The sequence below is a fragment of the Balaenoptera musculus genome, chromosome 7, assembly GCF_009873245.2.
Source record: "Balaenoptera musculus isolate JJ_BM4_2016_0621 chromosome 7, mBalMus1.pri.v3, whole genome shotgun sequence".
Taxonomy (NCBI): domain Eukaryota; kingdom Metazoa; phylum Chordata; class Mammalia; order Artiodactyla; family Balaenopteridae; genus Balaenoptera; species Balaenoptera musculus.
In genome coordinates this window covers 83,243,352-83,260,190 of record NC_045791.1, presented here as the reverse complement: position 1 = coordinate 83,260,190, position 16,839 = coordinate 83,243,352, and the positions used below count along the sequence as shown (strand labels likewise).

The 16,839-nt window shown below is 37.9% G+C and overlaps 2 protein-coding genes across 4 annotated transcripts in view; one reads left to right on the top strand and one right to left on the bottom strand.

Moving 5' to 3' along the window:
• Positions 1–16,839, top strand: part of INO80D (INO80 complex subunit D) — a 61,036-nt gene that overhangs the window by 33,667 nt on the left and 10,530 nt on the right. For all 3 annotated transcript variants that reach the window (XM_036858169.1, XM_036858168.1, XM_036858167.1), the window contains 3 exons: positions 7,515–7,739; positions 13,988–14,097; positions 15,503–15,636. In XM_036858169.1, coding sequence (XP_036714064.1) covers positions 7,515–7,739; positions 13,988–14,097; positions 15,503–15,636 — 469 coding nt within the window. The remainder of the gene's footprint in view (positions 1–7,514; positions 7,740–13,987; positions 14,098–15,502; positions 15,637–16,839) is intronic.
• LOC118898161 (60S ribosomal protein L27a-like) lies at positions 8,866–9,377 on the bottom strand. The gene has a single exon (XM_036858170.1). The coding sequence runs from the start codon at positions 9,335–9,337 to the stop codon at positions 8,897–8,899; it is 441 nt and encodes a 146-aa protein (XP_036714065.1). The 5' UTR covers positions 9,338–9,377; the 3' UTR covers positions 8,866–8,896.

Here is a 16,839-nt window from a genome sequence, read left to right as displayed (position 1 = left end):
TACTCTTCGTTGCAGTGCATGGACTTCTCATTATAGTAGCTTCTCTTGTAGCGGAGCACGGGCTCTGGGCGCGTGGGCTTCCGTAGTTGCAGCATGCAGGCTTCAGTAGTTGCAGCACATGGGCTCAGTTGTGGCTCATGGGCTTAGTTGCTCCGCGGCATGTGGGATCTTCCCAGACCAGGGATCGAACCCAGGTCCCCTGCATTGGCAGGCAGATTCTTAACCACTGCATCACCAGGGAAGTCCCTCTTGTTTTCTAACATAGATGCTTGGTGCTATACATTTCCCTCTAAACACTGGTTTTAGCTGCATCCTACAGATTTTTTTTTTTTAATTATTTATTTATTTATGGCTTTGTTGGGTCTTCGTTTCTGTGCTAGGGCTTTCTCTAGCTGCAGCAAGCGGGGGCCACTCTTCATTGCAGTGTGCGGGCCTCTCACTATCGTGGCCTCTCTTGTTGCGGAGCACAGGCTCCAGACGCGCAGGCTCAGTAGTTGTGGCTCACGGGGCTAGTTGCTCCACGGCATGTGGGATCTTCCCAGACCAGGGCTTGAACCCGTGTCCCCTGCATTGGCAGGCAGATTCTCAACCACTGCGCCACCAGGGAAGCCCCATCCTACAGATTTTGATATGACATGTTTTCATTTTTATTCAATTCAAAATATTTTCTAATACACCCCCCACCTTTTTTCTGTTTTGGCCACGCTGAGTGGCTTGTGGGGTCTTAGTTCCCTGAATAGGGAATGAACCCAGGCCCTTGGCAGTGAGAGAGTGGAGTCCTAACCACTGGACCACCGGAGAATTCCCTTTAGTACCCCTTTTGATGTCTTCTTTGATCTATGGGTTATTTAGAAGTTATATTTAGTTTCCACATATTTGGGGATTTATCAGGAATTGGTTTCTAATTTAATTGTACTGTGTTCAGAGACCACATTTAGATTACAGTGTTCTGTAAATGTCAATTAAGTCAAGTTGGTTGATAGTGTTGTTCAGGTCTTCTTTAATTTTCTTTCTTTTCATCTTTGGTGATTTTCTTTCATTTTGTTCTATCAGTTACTGGAAAGGGATGTTGAAATCTCTATTTGTGGATTTGATTATTTCTCCTTTTAGTTCTCTCACTTTTTTTTTTTTGGAAAATTACATTCTTTATTTTTAAACTATCCCTTAATATTATCACATTTGCTTTGTAGCCAATAAAAACAACATATGTATGCTTGGGTGTGGAAGATGGGGTGAGGCAATGTTGATGGAGAGCAAGACGACCATCAGCCCCTGAATAAGACTCTTGGTATCATTGTTCACAAAGTTTCTTTTGCTGTCTTATTTCTACCATGAGAGACTAAGCAGGATCTTTTTTATTATTCAGTTTATTGAAACTGGGCTTCCCTGGTGGTGCAGTGGTTAAGAATCTGCCTGCCAATGCAGGGGACACGGGTTCAAGCCCTGGTCCGGGAAGATCCCACATGCCGCAGAGCAACTGAGCCCGTGCGCCACAACTACTGAGCCTGCGCTCTAGAGCCCGTGAGCCACAACTACGGAGCCTGCGTGCCACAACCACTGAAGCCCATGCACCTAGAGCCCGTGCTCCGCAACAAGAGAAGCCACCTCAATGAGAAGCCTGTACACTGCAACAAAGAGTAGCCTCCGCTCTCCACAACTAGAGAAAGCCCGCGCACAGCAATGAAGACCCAATGCAGCCAAAAATAAATAAATTAAAATAAATAAATTTTAAAAAATTTATTGAAACTAAAAAACAAATAAAACAAAATCCCCCAAAACACAGTTCACCTATTTTTCTTACTCATTACCCCTGTCTCTGGCAACCACCAATTAAGTCTCTGTATCTATGAGCTTGATGGGGGTTTTTGTTTGTTTTGTTTTGTTTGTTTATTTTGGCTACACTGGGTCTTAGTTGTGGCATGCAGGATCTTAGTTACATCATGCGGGCTTCTTAGTTGCACCATGAATGCGGGATCTAGTTCCCCAACCAGGGATTGAACCTGCGCCCCCTGCATTGGGAGCGCAGAGTCTTACCCACTGGACCACCAGGGAAGTCCCTGTTTTGTTTTGTTTTGTTAAAGATTCCACATATAAGAAAGAACATATGGTATTTGTTTCTATTTCTGACTTAATTCATTTAGCATAATGCCCTTGATGTCCATCCATGATGTCATGAATGGCAACATTTCATTTTTTTTAATGGCTGAATAATATTCCATTGCATGCATATCATACAATTTCTTTATCCATTCATCTGTGTGTGGGCACTTATGTTGCTTCCACATCTTAGCTATTGTGAATAATGATGCAGTGAACCTGGGGGTGCTGATATCTCTTTGAGACAGTGATTTCATTTCCTTTGGTTATGTTTACCCAGAAGTGAGATTGCTGGATCATATGGTAATTCTGTTCTATTTTTAATTTTTTGAGGACCCTCCATACTGTTTCCCATTGTGTCTGCTCCAATTTACATTCCCACCAACCAAGGATTCCCTTTTCTCCACATCCTAACCAACACTTGTTATTTCTTTTTGGTAGTAGCCATTCCAGCAGGTGTGAGGTGATATCTTATTGTGGTTTTGATTTGCATTTTAATGATGATTAACTATGGTGAGCATCTTTTTGTATACCTATTAGCCATCTGTATGTCTTCTTTTGCAAAATTGGATTTTTTGCCTTTTTGCTATTGATTTGTACGAGTTCTTTCACTTTTTACTTCACACATTTTGTAGTTCTGTTATTTGATACATAAACATTTAAGATTGTTCTGTTCTCTCGATGAAGTGATCCTTTTATTTTTATAAAATGACATTCTTTATCCCAGTCATAGTGTTTGCTCTGAGATCTTACTTTATGTGATATTAGCATAGCCACTCCAGCTTTCTTTGGTTACTGCTAGCTTGGTATCTTTTTCAGTCCTTTTACTTTTAACCTATTTTAGTCTTTATGTTTGAAGTGGGTTTCTTGTTGGCCACATATAGTTAGGTCTTGCTTTTTTATGTACTCTGACAATCTCTGCTTTTTATTTGGGGTATTTAGACCATTTAAATTTAATGTGATTATTGATATTATTGGATTTAAATCTAACATCTTTTGTTTGTTTTCTATTCGTCCTATTTGTTCTTGTCCTTTTCCCCCTGTTTTTCTTTTTTGATTATTTTTTATGATTTCATTTTATCTCCTTTCTTGGCTTATTAGCTGCATTCCTCTGTTTTATTTTTATAGTGGTTGCTTTAGGGTTTACAGTATACATACTTAATTGCCTTAGTGTATCTTTAAGTGTTACACCACTTCATGTATAAGAACCATATGACAGTGTACTTCCATTTCTCCTTTCCCATCCTTTGTGCTATAGCTGTCATACATTTTACTTCTACCTATGTTATAATCCCCCACGTTTTTACAATTTCTAGAGAGCTCTTTATTCTTTGAGTAGTTCCAGATTGCTATCTGATGTCATTTTCTTCTGTATGAGACGTTTCCTTTAATATATCTTGTAGTGCAGGTGTTCCAGTGATAAATTCTTTCAGCTTTTGAAAGTCTGAAAAAGTTTTTATTTTGCTGTCAGTTAAAAAAATTTATTTTTTATTGAGGTGTAACTGTCTATGCCTTATTTTTTTTCCTCAGCTCTGACTATGCCTTCTTTTCTTAATATTTATTTATTTATATGCGTGGCATGTGGAATCTTAGCTCCCCGACCAGGGATTGAACCCATGCCCCGTGCAGTGGAAGCTTGGAGTCTTAACCACTGGGCCACCAGGGAAGTCCCCTAATTCTTTAAACATTCTGTATAAGTCACCAGTGAAGCCATCTGGTCATGAATCTTTTCTTTGTGGGAAGTTTTCGCTCTTTTGTTGTTTTAATAAAGTAAAATAAAGTGACTTTTATTTGGAAAATTTCATGTCATGCCGTGAGATTACAGACAAGCCTGAAGTTTTATGAAATCAGGTTTGGAATTTACTGCTCTGTATTTGGAGCTATTAGTAGCATCTTAATAATAATACCTGTACTTATATTGTGATTTCACATGTATCATTTCTTTCTCTTGACCATGGGAGTTAGGTGAGCCAGCTATGTCTCCATTTCACCCAGATGAGAAAAGTTAAAGAAAGAAGGAAACTTAACACATATCGAGAAATGCTGTAGGTACCAGCCCTTGTCACTGCTGGTATATTATGAGAACTGGCCTTTCTCTTCCTAATTTGCTACTCTTCCTCGGCAACCAGATTTGCAATATTAATGTCTAGCATCTTAGAAGTGGGAGGCATCTTGAAGATTTTCTAGTTTAGGACAGTGCCAAGGATGGTCTGTGGACCTGTGCTAATCTGCAAACTGTTTGTTACTGGACCACAACAAGATAAGTTTGGAAGTTATGAATAAGCTTTGAAAACTTTTATCATGATGTAACGTGCAACATCCAGGTGCATCTTTCCATGGTTAACTTGAGAAACACTCATCTAGTCCATTTTCTCTGCAGTAATAAGAGTCTTTTTAAATAACAATGTTGGCAGTTGATTTTCCACCCTAGCTCTATTTTCCCTTTAAGACTTGCTGTTTCTCTTCTTTCATCTTTGTGTTATGGCGTTTCCATTCTCTTAGTTATACAGATTCAAAGTCATTATTGACTTTCTTATCCTTCATACCCAGTCACCAAATTCTTTTGTGATAATGGCCCTTATGTGTTGTGTTCTTTCTATTATCTCTGTGGCCTTTTACTTTTAGTCACTCCCAGTTGTTAGCCGTTGACTCCAAAATCTGTATCTCTTCTCTAAACGTGCCCAAGTTTATAATTTCCAACTGTTTTTCCACCACTCCCTTTGTTGCCTCATCTGTACTTTTTTAAAAAAATAAATTTATTTATTTATTTATGGCTGCGTTGGGTCTTCGTTGCTCTGCCCGGGCTTTCTCTAGTTGCAGCAAGTGGGGGATACTCTTAATTGCAGTGCGCGGGTTTCTCATTGCGGTGGCTTCTCATTGCGGAGCACGGGCTCTAGGCCTGTCAGCTAAGTAGTTGTGGCATGCGGGCTCAGTAGTTGTGGCTTGCGGGCTCTAGAGCGCAGGCTCAGTAGTTGTGGTGCATGGGCTTAGTTGCTCCGCGGCATGTGGGATCTTCCCGGACCAGGGCTCGAACCCGTGTCCCCTGCATTGGCAGGTGGATTCTTAACCTCTGCGCCACTAGGGAAGCCCCTCACCTGTACTTTAAATTACCTAGGTCTAAAATGGAATTTATTTCCTACCCCAAATCTGCTCTTGCTCCTGTTTCCTGCTCTCTGCCAATGGAAACAGCTGGGTGATTATTGTCCCTTCCATCTTCCTTGCCCAACTGACAAAGTCTGTCTCTCTCTTTTTTCTTTTTTTAATTATTTGGTTGCTTCGGTTCTTCATCGTGGCACGCGGGATCTTCGTTGCGGCACATGGGATCTTTTGTTGTAGTGCGTGGGCTTCTCTGGTTGCACCGTGTGGGGTCCGGAGCACGCGGGGTCCAGAACACGCTGGCTCAGTAGTTGTGGCGCACGGGCTTAGTTGCCCCACAGCATCTGAGATCTTAGTTCCCCGACCAGGGATCGAACCCGTGTCCCCTGCGTTGGAAGGCAGATTCTTAACCACCGGACCACCAGGGAAGTCCCCAGAGTCTCTTATACATGCAGATTACCTCTCATATTCTCCAGTGCTGCTGCTGCCCCCCTGGTGTAGGGTCCTTGTAATGTCTTACCTGGAGTTTTATCATAATTTCCTCACTGTTCTCTTCTTCTGTCTCTTCCTCCACTTATATCTGCTGACAGTGTAATCTTTCTCATGCCTAGCTCTGTTATTGTTAGCTATTTTCTTAATAATCTACAAGGTTCTTCACTGCCTATGGAATAAAGGTTGAACTCTTTAATGTGGCCTTTAGCTTTAGAAAGTCTACCTAACCCACCAGCACTCCCCTGCATTCCGCACTCCTTAGCCAAACCAGGCTACTCAGTCCTTGCTCTTCCCCATCCTGTCCATTTCTGTATCTTGGCTTATATTGCTTTATCCTTGTGAGGTACTTTTCTTTGCTCATCTTCAAATTCTACCCTTTCTTCAAGGTTCAGTTCTGTTGTCACCTCCTCTACAAAAAGCCTTTCATCCAGCAGTCTTTCTAGGGAACTTTAAAAGCATTTTATCTGTACCTCTCCTATGTTTCTTGTTCTCTACCTCACATTAAAGATACTAACAGCATGTACTGGCTCTACTACAATTCCCAAATGGAGACCTGCTGTGGGACTTTGGGGAACAATTAAAATAGAGATTCCTGCGTCCCATCCCATGGAAATTCTGGTTCAGTAGATCTAGGGTAGGTCTTGGGAAACTGAAATTTTAAAAAGCTCCTAGCTTTTTCACAGAGCATGATAGACATAGAGTAAATGTTGAATGTCTAATAGGTGAAAAGGTTGAAGTGAGATCCTTCAATTGGTATATCTGTAGTAGAAACTATACTGAAGAGAACATGACTCTTATGACATATACTAAACAGAAGTTTACAGAGTAGCCTGTTACGGGCTATTCTGAAGAAAAAACAGGTAATACCACTCAAGAAGAGAAACCAAGAAAGGATTTACAGAATATTAGTAAGATAATACATCGTCTTTAGTGTCATATGTGTGCTGTTTGTTTATGTTATGATATAAGAGAAGGAAGGTAAAATAACACAGGTCAGTTTTCAAGTCTTGTATGCATTATTCCTAACGGTAAAAAAAAATGAGGTCACATTTATTCTATAGAGAGGTGACCTTTTTAACCTCCCTGGTGGTAGACATTGCTGACTAACCACAGCTCTCTTCCTTGTTGAGCCTAAATGTGCCCTCAGCGTCCTTTTCACGGTAGTGCTCCAGCAGGGGCCACCAATCAATCAACATTAGCGTAATGATAGAAAAGCCTCTCTGTAATTCCCTGTTATATGAAATGTTGTTTAGGATATCTCCTGTAGTTTAAAAAAATACTGTAGAATGATTGTGATCCCTATAATCAAAATTCTTTTAAGTGCTTAGCAAAAAAAGGGTAGTTAAAAACCAATACATCTGAAAGAGCAGCTCTTAGATAGTATTCACTGCTCCATTAGAATTCACTGCTCTATTTCTGGTATGACCTATCTTTTATGAAATTATGCTGAGTGTTTCCTCATAACCGTCGTGTCATTTACTCAGACTTTTTAGTAAGTAGAGGTAAAGAAATTATTTTCTTCCCCAAAATCCCTAGTCACTTAAAATTTAGAAGACACTGATGCGTTGAGTGTCTAACTATGACAAGCTAAGAAGGTTAAGCTTCTTAGAGCATTGGATTGTCTCTACTGCTCACTTATTGTTAAAACACTGTACTTATTTTCAGCTGCTCTACTGAAATTCTCTTCCTCTAATTTTGTTAAATGTGTGCTCACATGCCACAAGTTTCAGCCCTGTGCATCCAGCCCCCCTTCCTCATCTGCTTTTCCCCTTTTAAAAATGAGCCTAACATGTAATCAAGTTTTCTGCTTCTCTCCCTGCACTTTCTAGGTCGGATGATGATGATACAGAGAGCAGGAGCTCCAGGGTGACCCAACTTTGCACTTACTTTCAGCAGAAATATAAGCACCTCTGCCGCCTGGAACGGGCAGAATCTCGTCAAAAGAAATGCCGGCACACGTTTAGGAAAGCTTTGCTGCAGGCGGCCAGTAGAGAGCCAGAGTGTACTGGCCAGTTGATCCAGGAACTACAGAGAGCTGCATGCAGTCGGACCAGGTCAGAGCCTCACACTACCACCTCTTTCTAAGAACTCACCTCAGTCCGTTTTCTCTAATTTTTGAGAGGATAGTCGAGACACAATGAGTGGTGGGCATATTATCTTGAAATATTTAAGCATTGTATTTTGGTTTTGTTGCTCAAAGTTCTATGATGGCAAAATAATCCTGCCATGAGGTGACAGTAAAATTAAAGTATTACTATAATTTTGCTGGAGTTTGATTAGAATTAATTCAGTAGAGGATTTGAGAATGTTACCTGTCTTTAAAAAAATACAGTGCTTAGAAATTTTGTATTATTTAAAAGTAATATTTAGTTTTTTTTTTAAACCACAGAAGTGGTATTGTATGTTTTTCACTTATATTATTTTAAAATTTTCTTTCCATTGTATTTTCTGTTAATATCTACATAATCCCATGTATCATGTATTCAAAATGTTTTATTACATTGGATTTCTTTGGGGGGGAAAATCCCTTCTGTTTATAATGAAGATACTTGCTTATTGTGAAAATTTGAAAAATACAGAAAAAGGCAGAAAATCTCCATAATATCACCATTCACAAAACAGACTAAGCACTGTGAACATTTTGATTCTGTCTCCTTCTCGTCTTTTTCTGTGTGTGTGTGCGTGCGCACACGTGCGAATAAACATTATATATATAAAACATTTCGGGGTTTATATACCTAAATATTACCAGTGGTTATCTCTAGATGGTGGGATTATTGATAAAATTTAAAAAAAATTTGTAGTCTGTGTATTTTAATTTTTCTATAGTGATCATGCATGAGTCATTTGAGGAAAAAAGGGTTTAAAACAAGCAGAAAACTAAAAATTAACCTTTGCTTTGTAGCTGTTGATCATATTCCTTACATATCTATATAATTTTTGAAATTTCATTTTCATTTTGTATATTTCGGTTTTCATTATATTTGCTGTAAAAAAAAAAATAACCTATTTTTCAGTTGGGTATCTCAAAAAATACTATGCCCTTAAGATTTTTCTGCTTCTTGGCATATTTAAGTTGTTTGAAACTGTGTATGTGTATCTAATATACCTCCATAGTGGCTGCAGCCTGCAGTATTTCCCCTCACTCTTTTTTTTTTTTTTGAAAAGCACTTGTTATCATTTAATGAATCTCCCACCACGTGGCTTCAAGCTACCAGGACACAAACCCCACCGACACCCTTAATCTTCTCCTCAGCTCTTCTGCTGAAGAATTTGGCCTCACTATGACAGGCTGCTTTGGGAGCTTCCCCTTCCCCAGAACTCTGTAGTAACCCGATCGCACCACATCAGGGATAGGAGCAGCTCCAGTCTTGTTCTTGGCAGCATTTACCCGTGTCTGCTCACTGACCAAGGTCCACAATTTATCAGGGTTGACAGTTGGGCAGAAGCTCTGGTTCCTCTTTAAGTGGTAATGCCTCATACCAACTTTCCCAGAGTATCCTGGGTGATGTTTGTCGAAGTTGATCCTGTGGTGATGCATGCCACCAGCATTACCACGGCCTCCCGGGTGCTTCCCGTGTTTGCCGATGCGGCCGTGGCCGTGGCTCATGTGGCCCCTAAGTTTCCGGGTCTTCCTTAGTCTGGATGGCATGTCGGCGGCCGAGACGAAGAAAGCTCCCCTCCCTCTTAAGAGCTCCCAGTCCCCTGTAATGGAGGTAGTGTCTGTCCTAGAACATCTTTAGTTCTTAGCTTACTGCTTACTTACTCAGAGACTTGCCTTTCTCAGAGAAACATTCCCAGATTCCACTGACTGTGTTGGGTCCCCCTGATATATATGCTGTTGTGCTCTGTACTCTGCTTCATTGTAGAATTTATACTTACATTAATGTCTGTCTGTCATGCTAGACAGTGGTTTCTATGAGGGCAGGAACAATGTATATTTTGTTTTTAATCTCCAGTGTGGATGAATGAATGAATAGAATTGAACAAGTGAAGGTCTATTCTCTGTTTATTGAAAGAACTCACTCAGTTTGACATAGGTTTTAAAATAATGATATCTAACACTTATATGCTTTCAAGAGTATAATTTCAGTAGAAATTTGAGTTTTGTCCAGCACGAAACAATCTAGATGTAGACCATTGTAGATATCGGGTCTCATATATTATTATGACCCTGTCAAAGATGTAAGAGACTATACTGTGAGCTTGGGACAATTTGCTATTTGTGTGGAAACTGTATTTACCTATGATTTTTAACTGGCAGAATCGACTGCTTCCTTTTCAGAACATCTCCCAAACCACCCTTAGTGATGTTTTTAAGAAAATTTCATGATAACTAAGTATTACAAAACAAACACCAAGATGAACTTGATTACAGTTCTCAGATTTATATGATGTCATTTGGTTATGTCTCCCATGATTAGTAAAAAGTTTATTGCTCAGTGCATCACTGATAATCATATGACAGTGTGCCATAATCATTCCTTGGTGATTAGTAACTGACTGCTTTACATTGCATATATTTTAGGTTTGCAGAAATCAGCTGTCAGTTGAATAATGTCCTCTGTGTTTAATATTTTTTGTTCTCAAAGGCCTAGTTCCACAAAAGACATTTAAAAGGTTGCTGTTAGATATTTTATTTTTATTTTATTTATTTTATTTTAAAATTTTTAAAATTTTATTTCTTTCTTAAAGTAATCCAGTACAATAGTTGTGAAACTGAATAATTAAAACTTTGGCTTCTCTTAGGAAAAGAAGAGTTCCTAGTCATAGGTGTCCTATGGGGAAATTTATTTTTTTTAATGTCCTGTTCCTTAATGCTGCAAATTATCAGTATTTATAAAGTAACTGATTTTGCACCACTTTTTTGTTACTGTGACCACGGCAGAACGTCCCCTAGAATATATCTATGTAAAGTTATTAGAATGGCATCTGTTCATCTTAGTGATATGAAGATCACAACTAACAACTTACAAATCAGAGTTTGCCAGTTCGAATTCAGCATGGCTGTAGCTGATTAAGAAATTTATATAATTATTCTTTGCTAGCCTCTCTCACTAATTGAATTATTTATCAGCCAGTAAAGTGAGACTCCCAATTGATGTTTCAGCAGGCTTTAAGATCTCCTTCTAGGAGCACCAGTTAGGAAAACAGCTCCAGAAAACGTAGATGTATTTTATTCTATTTAATTGAAATGGCAGTCTACACTTATAATTGGTTTTCCTGAGGCTGTCTTTATCAAAATCTGTGTAAAATGATTCATGTTTTTCTATCGGAACTAGAGAAAGCAATCCAAGCTCCTTGAAATGAAAATATCCAAGACGTTTAGGAAGGCAGACTTGGCTGCGGTGCATCATTCTGTTCTCGTGGTCCAGTGCTGGGTATCTGGATTTCGTGTGCAAACATTAATTACACCAAGTGGAAGAAAGGTTTCCTTGCCAAGCTGGTTCTTAGAACTTGAAACAACAGCTTCCACTTTGGCAATGCTGTCATAGCACTAGAGCCTTTGTGTGGAAGACAGGGGTGCAGCGTGTCAAAGAAAACACTGATGTGTTACTATCGCATTGGAATCTGGGGATAGTTAAGACTTTTGGTTTTCTGTTGTTTTTAAACAAAAATGTGAAAACATTCAAAGTTGAAAAGTTGCATTTGAAGTTATGATCATTTAATATATTCATATTACCAAAATTATTATACCGGAAGTGGTTTCTTTTTGTGTTATAAAGGTTTCATTTTACATAAATCAGTTACTCAATGTGATTTTTAACCCTTAAAAAAAGGTGGAGATGTATACAGTCGTTAACAATGCCATGGAAGCATTTCCTTTCTCTTGAGGAAAAGTAAATTTCTTATCAGATTATCTGGCTGGCCCTGTAATTTAAATTAAAATAAAATTTTGGAGAAACAGCAAAAAAAAAAAAAAAAAAAAAAAAAAAAAGAAAACTTCCTTTTTAATGGGAGATCCAGTAGAGCATACAAATGGGAAGCCTGTCGTAGATATTTTCATATTAACAACATCAAAACCTTTGTTTTGTTGGGATTATTTGGATAATAAAATATATCTAACATCACAGCAGGCATTTTTACCTTAATTATCCATGGGGATATTGAAATTCTGACTTTGGGTTTATTTTAAGAGAAAGATTGGTGAGTTGGAACATAATGGTGATTTTAAAAAATGAAACCAATGGTTTACTTTGAAGTTTAGGGTAAAGAAAGTGAGGGTCGTGTTGTAACACTAGGCCTGGTAGCTGGCTGAGCAAATTATTAAACTGTTCGATGAAAATTATCCATTCAAAATAGAGAGGTACCTTCTATTTAAATCTAGACCAAGAGAAATTAGGCTTAGCTGCCAAAATAGTAAAGCTTCGTTTTTTTTTGAAAATGTGTATTCTTTTTACAGGGCTTAATGACCTAGTTCCTCACTCTTGTGATCTGACAAATCTTGCAGAACTTTTAATGAAAGCAACTTCTGTGGCAGCACCTGGCAGCATCTATTTGCATTTACTGTTTATATGAAAGTTACAATTATAATGAAAATATTCTTTTATTTAGATTTTATGTAATAAGTTCATATGTAACTTATTCTATATGACCTTCTCTAATTAGTGTAAATCATTCCACTTAAATCCTTAGAAAGATATTAGAAACAATTCAGAATATTTCTTTATGTTTGATGCCTGACTTGTGACTCAGTGCATTAAGTAGATTCTTTTTCCATACTCAGGCATGTGTAAAGGCCTAATAGTTTGTGACGCTCTATAGAATTACATAGATAGCATAGTTTTTATGTTGATACTTTCAAGAATTTAAATATTGTTTATTTTGAAAATTTTTTTATGTTTGTATAAAACTATGGAAGGATCACAAACTAATAAAATGAATGCTTATTATAGAACGAGTGGGAACTAGCAAGTCAAGACGAGGGTGGAAAGGAGATTCTTCACTGAATAGCTTTCTGTTCTGTATCCCATTCCTCATGTATTAGGTTAAGTTTTCTGCAGATGTATTGTTTAGCAGCTTGACGAGGCGGGACAGGAATAAAGACGCAGACGTAAAGAATGGACTTGAGGACACGGGGAGGGGGAAGGGTAAACTAGGACGAAGTGAGAGAGTAGCATTGACATATATACACTACCAAATGTAAAATAGATAGCTAGTGGAAAGCAGCTGCATAGCACAGGGAGATCAGCTCGGTGCTTTGTGACCACCTAGAGGGGTGGGAATGGGAGGGGAGGAGGGAGACACAAGAGGGAGGGGATATGGGGATATATGTATACATATAGCTGATTCACTGTTATACAGCAGAAACTAACACACCATTATAAAGCAATTATACTCCAATAAAGATGTTAAAAAAAAACTGAAAAAAAAATATGATGATGATGATGATGATAGTGGTGACTTACAACCATTGACTCTTTACTGTCTATGGACCATACTGTATACTATATGTGGTAAGTGTTTTAGGTGTGTTATGTCTTTTGGTGCTTGCCTGTCGACTAGAAGTACTCTTATCTCCACTTTACAGGTGAGGAAGTTGAGGCTTAAGCAAGGCTAAGTAACTTGCCCAAGGTCGCAGAGCTAATAAGAGGTAGAGCGGAGATTCAGAACCAGGTCTGTCTGATCTAGTCTCATGGTCTTCATCACTATTCTCTACTGCCTCTTTGTAAAGTAAAAGGAACCAAAATATCACTTAAAAAAGCAAACAAACAAAAAACAAAAACATAGACATAGCCGAGACCAATTATAATGTAGTATTTGTTTTGTCAGTAGGTTGGAGAAGTATTGGAACTGGTCATTGTAATTCATATTTGCATTTTTTTTAAAAATAAATTTATTTATTTATGGCTGTGTTGGGTCTTCGTTGCTGCATGTGGGCTTTCTCTAGTTGCGTCAAGTGGGGGCTACTCTTCGTTGCGGTGTGCGGGCTTCTCACTGCGGTGGCTTCTCTTCTTGTGGAGCACGGGCTCTAGGCACGCGGGCTTCAGTAGTTGTGGCACGCGGGCTCAGTAGTGTGGCTCGCAGGCTCTAGAGCGCAGGCTCAGTAGTTGTGGTGCACAGGCTTAGTTGCTCCGCGGCACGTGGGATCTTCCCGGACCAGGGCTCGAACCCGTGTCCCCTGCATTGGCAGGCGGATTCTTAACCACTGCGCCACCAGGGAAGCCCCCATATGTGCATTTAAATAATGAATGTAGGTAGTTAAAAATGTGGGTGTTACAGAGTAGTAACATTATTTAAATAATTGCCCTGGATTCTTAAACCATTTTTAAAAATCAGTTTTGTGGTTTTTGTTCCTTAGCATAAGCCGGACCAAGTTGAAGGAGGTGGAGCCAGCAGCATGCAGTGGGACCGTGAAGGGTGAACAGTGCACCAACAAAGCCCTTCCATTCACCAGACATTGTTTCCAACGTATCCTCTTAACTAATCAAGTGTGCATTGAAAAGTACTAATTCATTGGGGTGATATATTTCAATCTTAGGCCAAGTGATGAATGACTTTTGAAATCATAACTGTAATATTGAAAATAATTTTTATATTACTTCTGATTTTCTTGGTGTCCTCTGAGTAGTTTTTTTCTGCTTATATCATTGTGACTCTGTATTCAAGAATCATGTCAAAATGAGCAAAGCTGACAGCAAGCAGTAGGTTTTTCCAGTGGCTGTCACTTACATAAATTTTGTTAATAGGATTCTGGTCCTTCCAGTGGTTCTAGGTAGTTTGTATGAGGCAACCATGACACTCATTGATGGGAAAGTCAAATCCCATTATTCAAAAGCTGTTTTTAGTCTTCCAAGAAAGTTATGCAGTTTTACAGTACACTTTTTGCTATGGGATTAATTTGCTATTTTTATCGAATATGGTGCTGATTTGAGATGAGTGAAAGATAACAAACATCACTGACTAGGAAAGAAGATATCTTAAGACAGGATATACTTGAGGAAAACCTATGTTAAGGAGCTTCAGACTGGTTATGAAATCTTATTACTTTCACTTTTATTAAACATTTGAAGTTGAGTAGCATTTTAAAAATTTATATAGTTGCAATTACTTTTCTGATTTTTGCCTTCCTTTCTGTTCTTGGTGTTGTATTTTCACAGCTTTTTCAGCAGTAGTTTCTATGCAGTAAAGGCTTTATAAATAGCCTTAACTGTAAAATCATAAAGGAAAAATGAAAGGTATTTCCTTAATAGATATAAAGTAAATCTATGGAAATGTAGTTAGTGGCTGGCTAAAAGTATAGGTGCTTAAAAATGATGATGATAAAAAGCTGATGTTCCAATTTTAATGGTACAGTTTTGATTTAAAAGTAATTTTTCATAAGTTATAAGTTTGAGTTTGGTGTTGGAAGTGTGAAATGAAAAATTCAAATTTGGATAGTCAAGTTTTTTGTTATTATATCTTTAAATATTTATTCTTGATGAGTATCTTAGGCAGAAATTTTCCTTAAAAGAAAGTTTTTTGTTTGTTTTTAATCATCATAGTGGAACTTTTAGGAGTCAGTGTGTTAGGAAGGAAATGACCCTGCTTCTCCAAATAACAGAAATCACAATGGCCATAAATCACAATGGGAGACTCATGTTAGAAGCTCATGAGCAAAATAGACTCCTTCAGAAGTATATTCTGAGAAATAAAGATGATAAGTTCAAACTATTATCATTTTTCTATTATTAGTAGTTGGGTTGGTTCTTTAGCTTTTATAGATAATAAAATTTATACTTACTAAGCACAAGTTAGGGAAGAAACAAATTTTATGTAGAACTCGAAAAATTAAATGGTTTCAGTGTATTTTATTCCTAACTTAAAAAAACCCCAGATATCCTCTTGAACCGCTCTCAGCAACTCTTCTCAAGTTGCACGGCCAAGTTTGCAGACGGACAGCAGTGCTCTGTGCCCGTGTTTGACATTACACACCAGACACCTCTGTGTGAAGAACATGCCAAAAAAATGGTAAGTTCAAATTTTATTTTCTGCAACAGAGGCGTTCAAAGTTTATATATATATATATTTTAAATTGTACTGAACTATAGTTGATTTACAATGTTGTGTTCATTTCTTCTGTACAGCAAAGTGACTCAGTTATACATATATGTATATACATACTCTTTTTCATATTCTTTTTCATTATGGTTTTCACAGGATATTGAATGCAGTTCCCTGTGCTGTACAGTAGGAACTTGTTTATCCATCCTATATGTAATAGCTTGAGGCTTTCAAAGTTTTGATAGCTGTCCAGAGTAGGAAATATTGTATGACTTAGTACAAACTATATGTGTATGTAAATCACTGAAACAAGTTTTGTGAAACAGTACTCTTTTAGTACCTCATATTTTGTAGTCTCTTCTATTTCACTAAAAAAAAAAAAAAAATGCTGGTCATAACCTATTGAATTAATTTTATACCCTCACTGAAAAAAAACACCGTTCTAGAAAGTATTTAGTAGTTAGTTAGATGTGGTCATTGTGTTTATTATCTATACCTAGTCTATACTTCTCTTCTCCTCAAGATACATTTTCTTATACATAGGCAGATTTCCCAAGATCTTTCTTTGCTCCATTTCTCTAGGATTTTGCTTTTCTTATATATAATTCTGCGAATGTCTTGGATATTTGATGAAATTTCAGCCAAAAGCCAACCCTTATTATAATTCCACTGGACTTAATTATTGCTTTAGTTAATGCTGGTAGCGTAAGCCCTAATTAATTCAGAATAATTTGGAGAGAAAAGTCTGAATCAGTGAACTACCTGAATTATATAACCACTTAAAATAAATGCATTTCACCCATCAGACACTTAACTGAGTTGTTCTGCTATTTGCAAGGTATTGTGCTAGGTACCTATGTATTAAAAAGTTGAATAAGACAACCCTTACCTGCTATGAGCATATTTTAGTTTGCAGGGATGCATCAGGGTAACCAAGTGGCCATTGGACAGGACTTAGTAGTGTAACACTGTGGTCCTGGCTTTGCCACTAGCTATATGTATAACATGGACTATTGAGTCATCCTTTCTAGACCTCAGTTGCCGTGTGTGAAGTTTACCGGCTTCTTCTCTAAGAACCTGTTTTGTTTTCTAGATTTCCTTTATGGACCATATATTTTGAAAAGTTGTATACTAAACTACGTATACAAATATTGAATAATTACTTTCCCA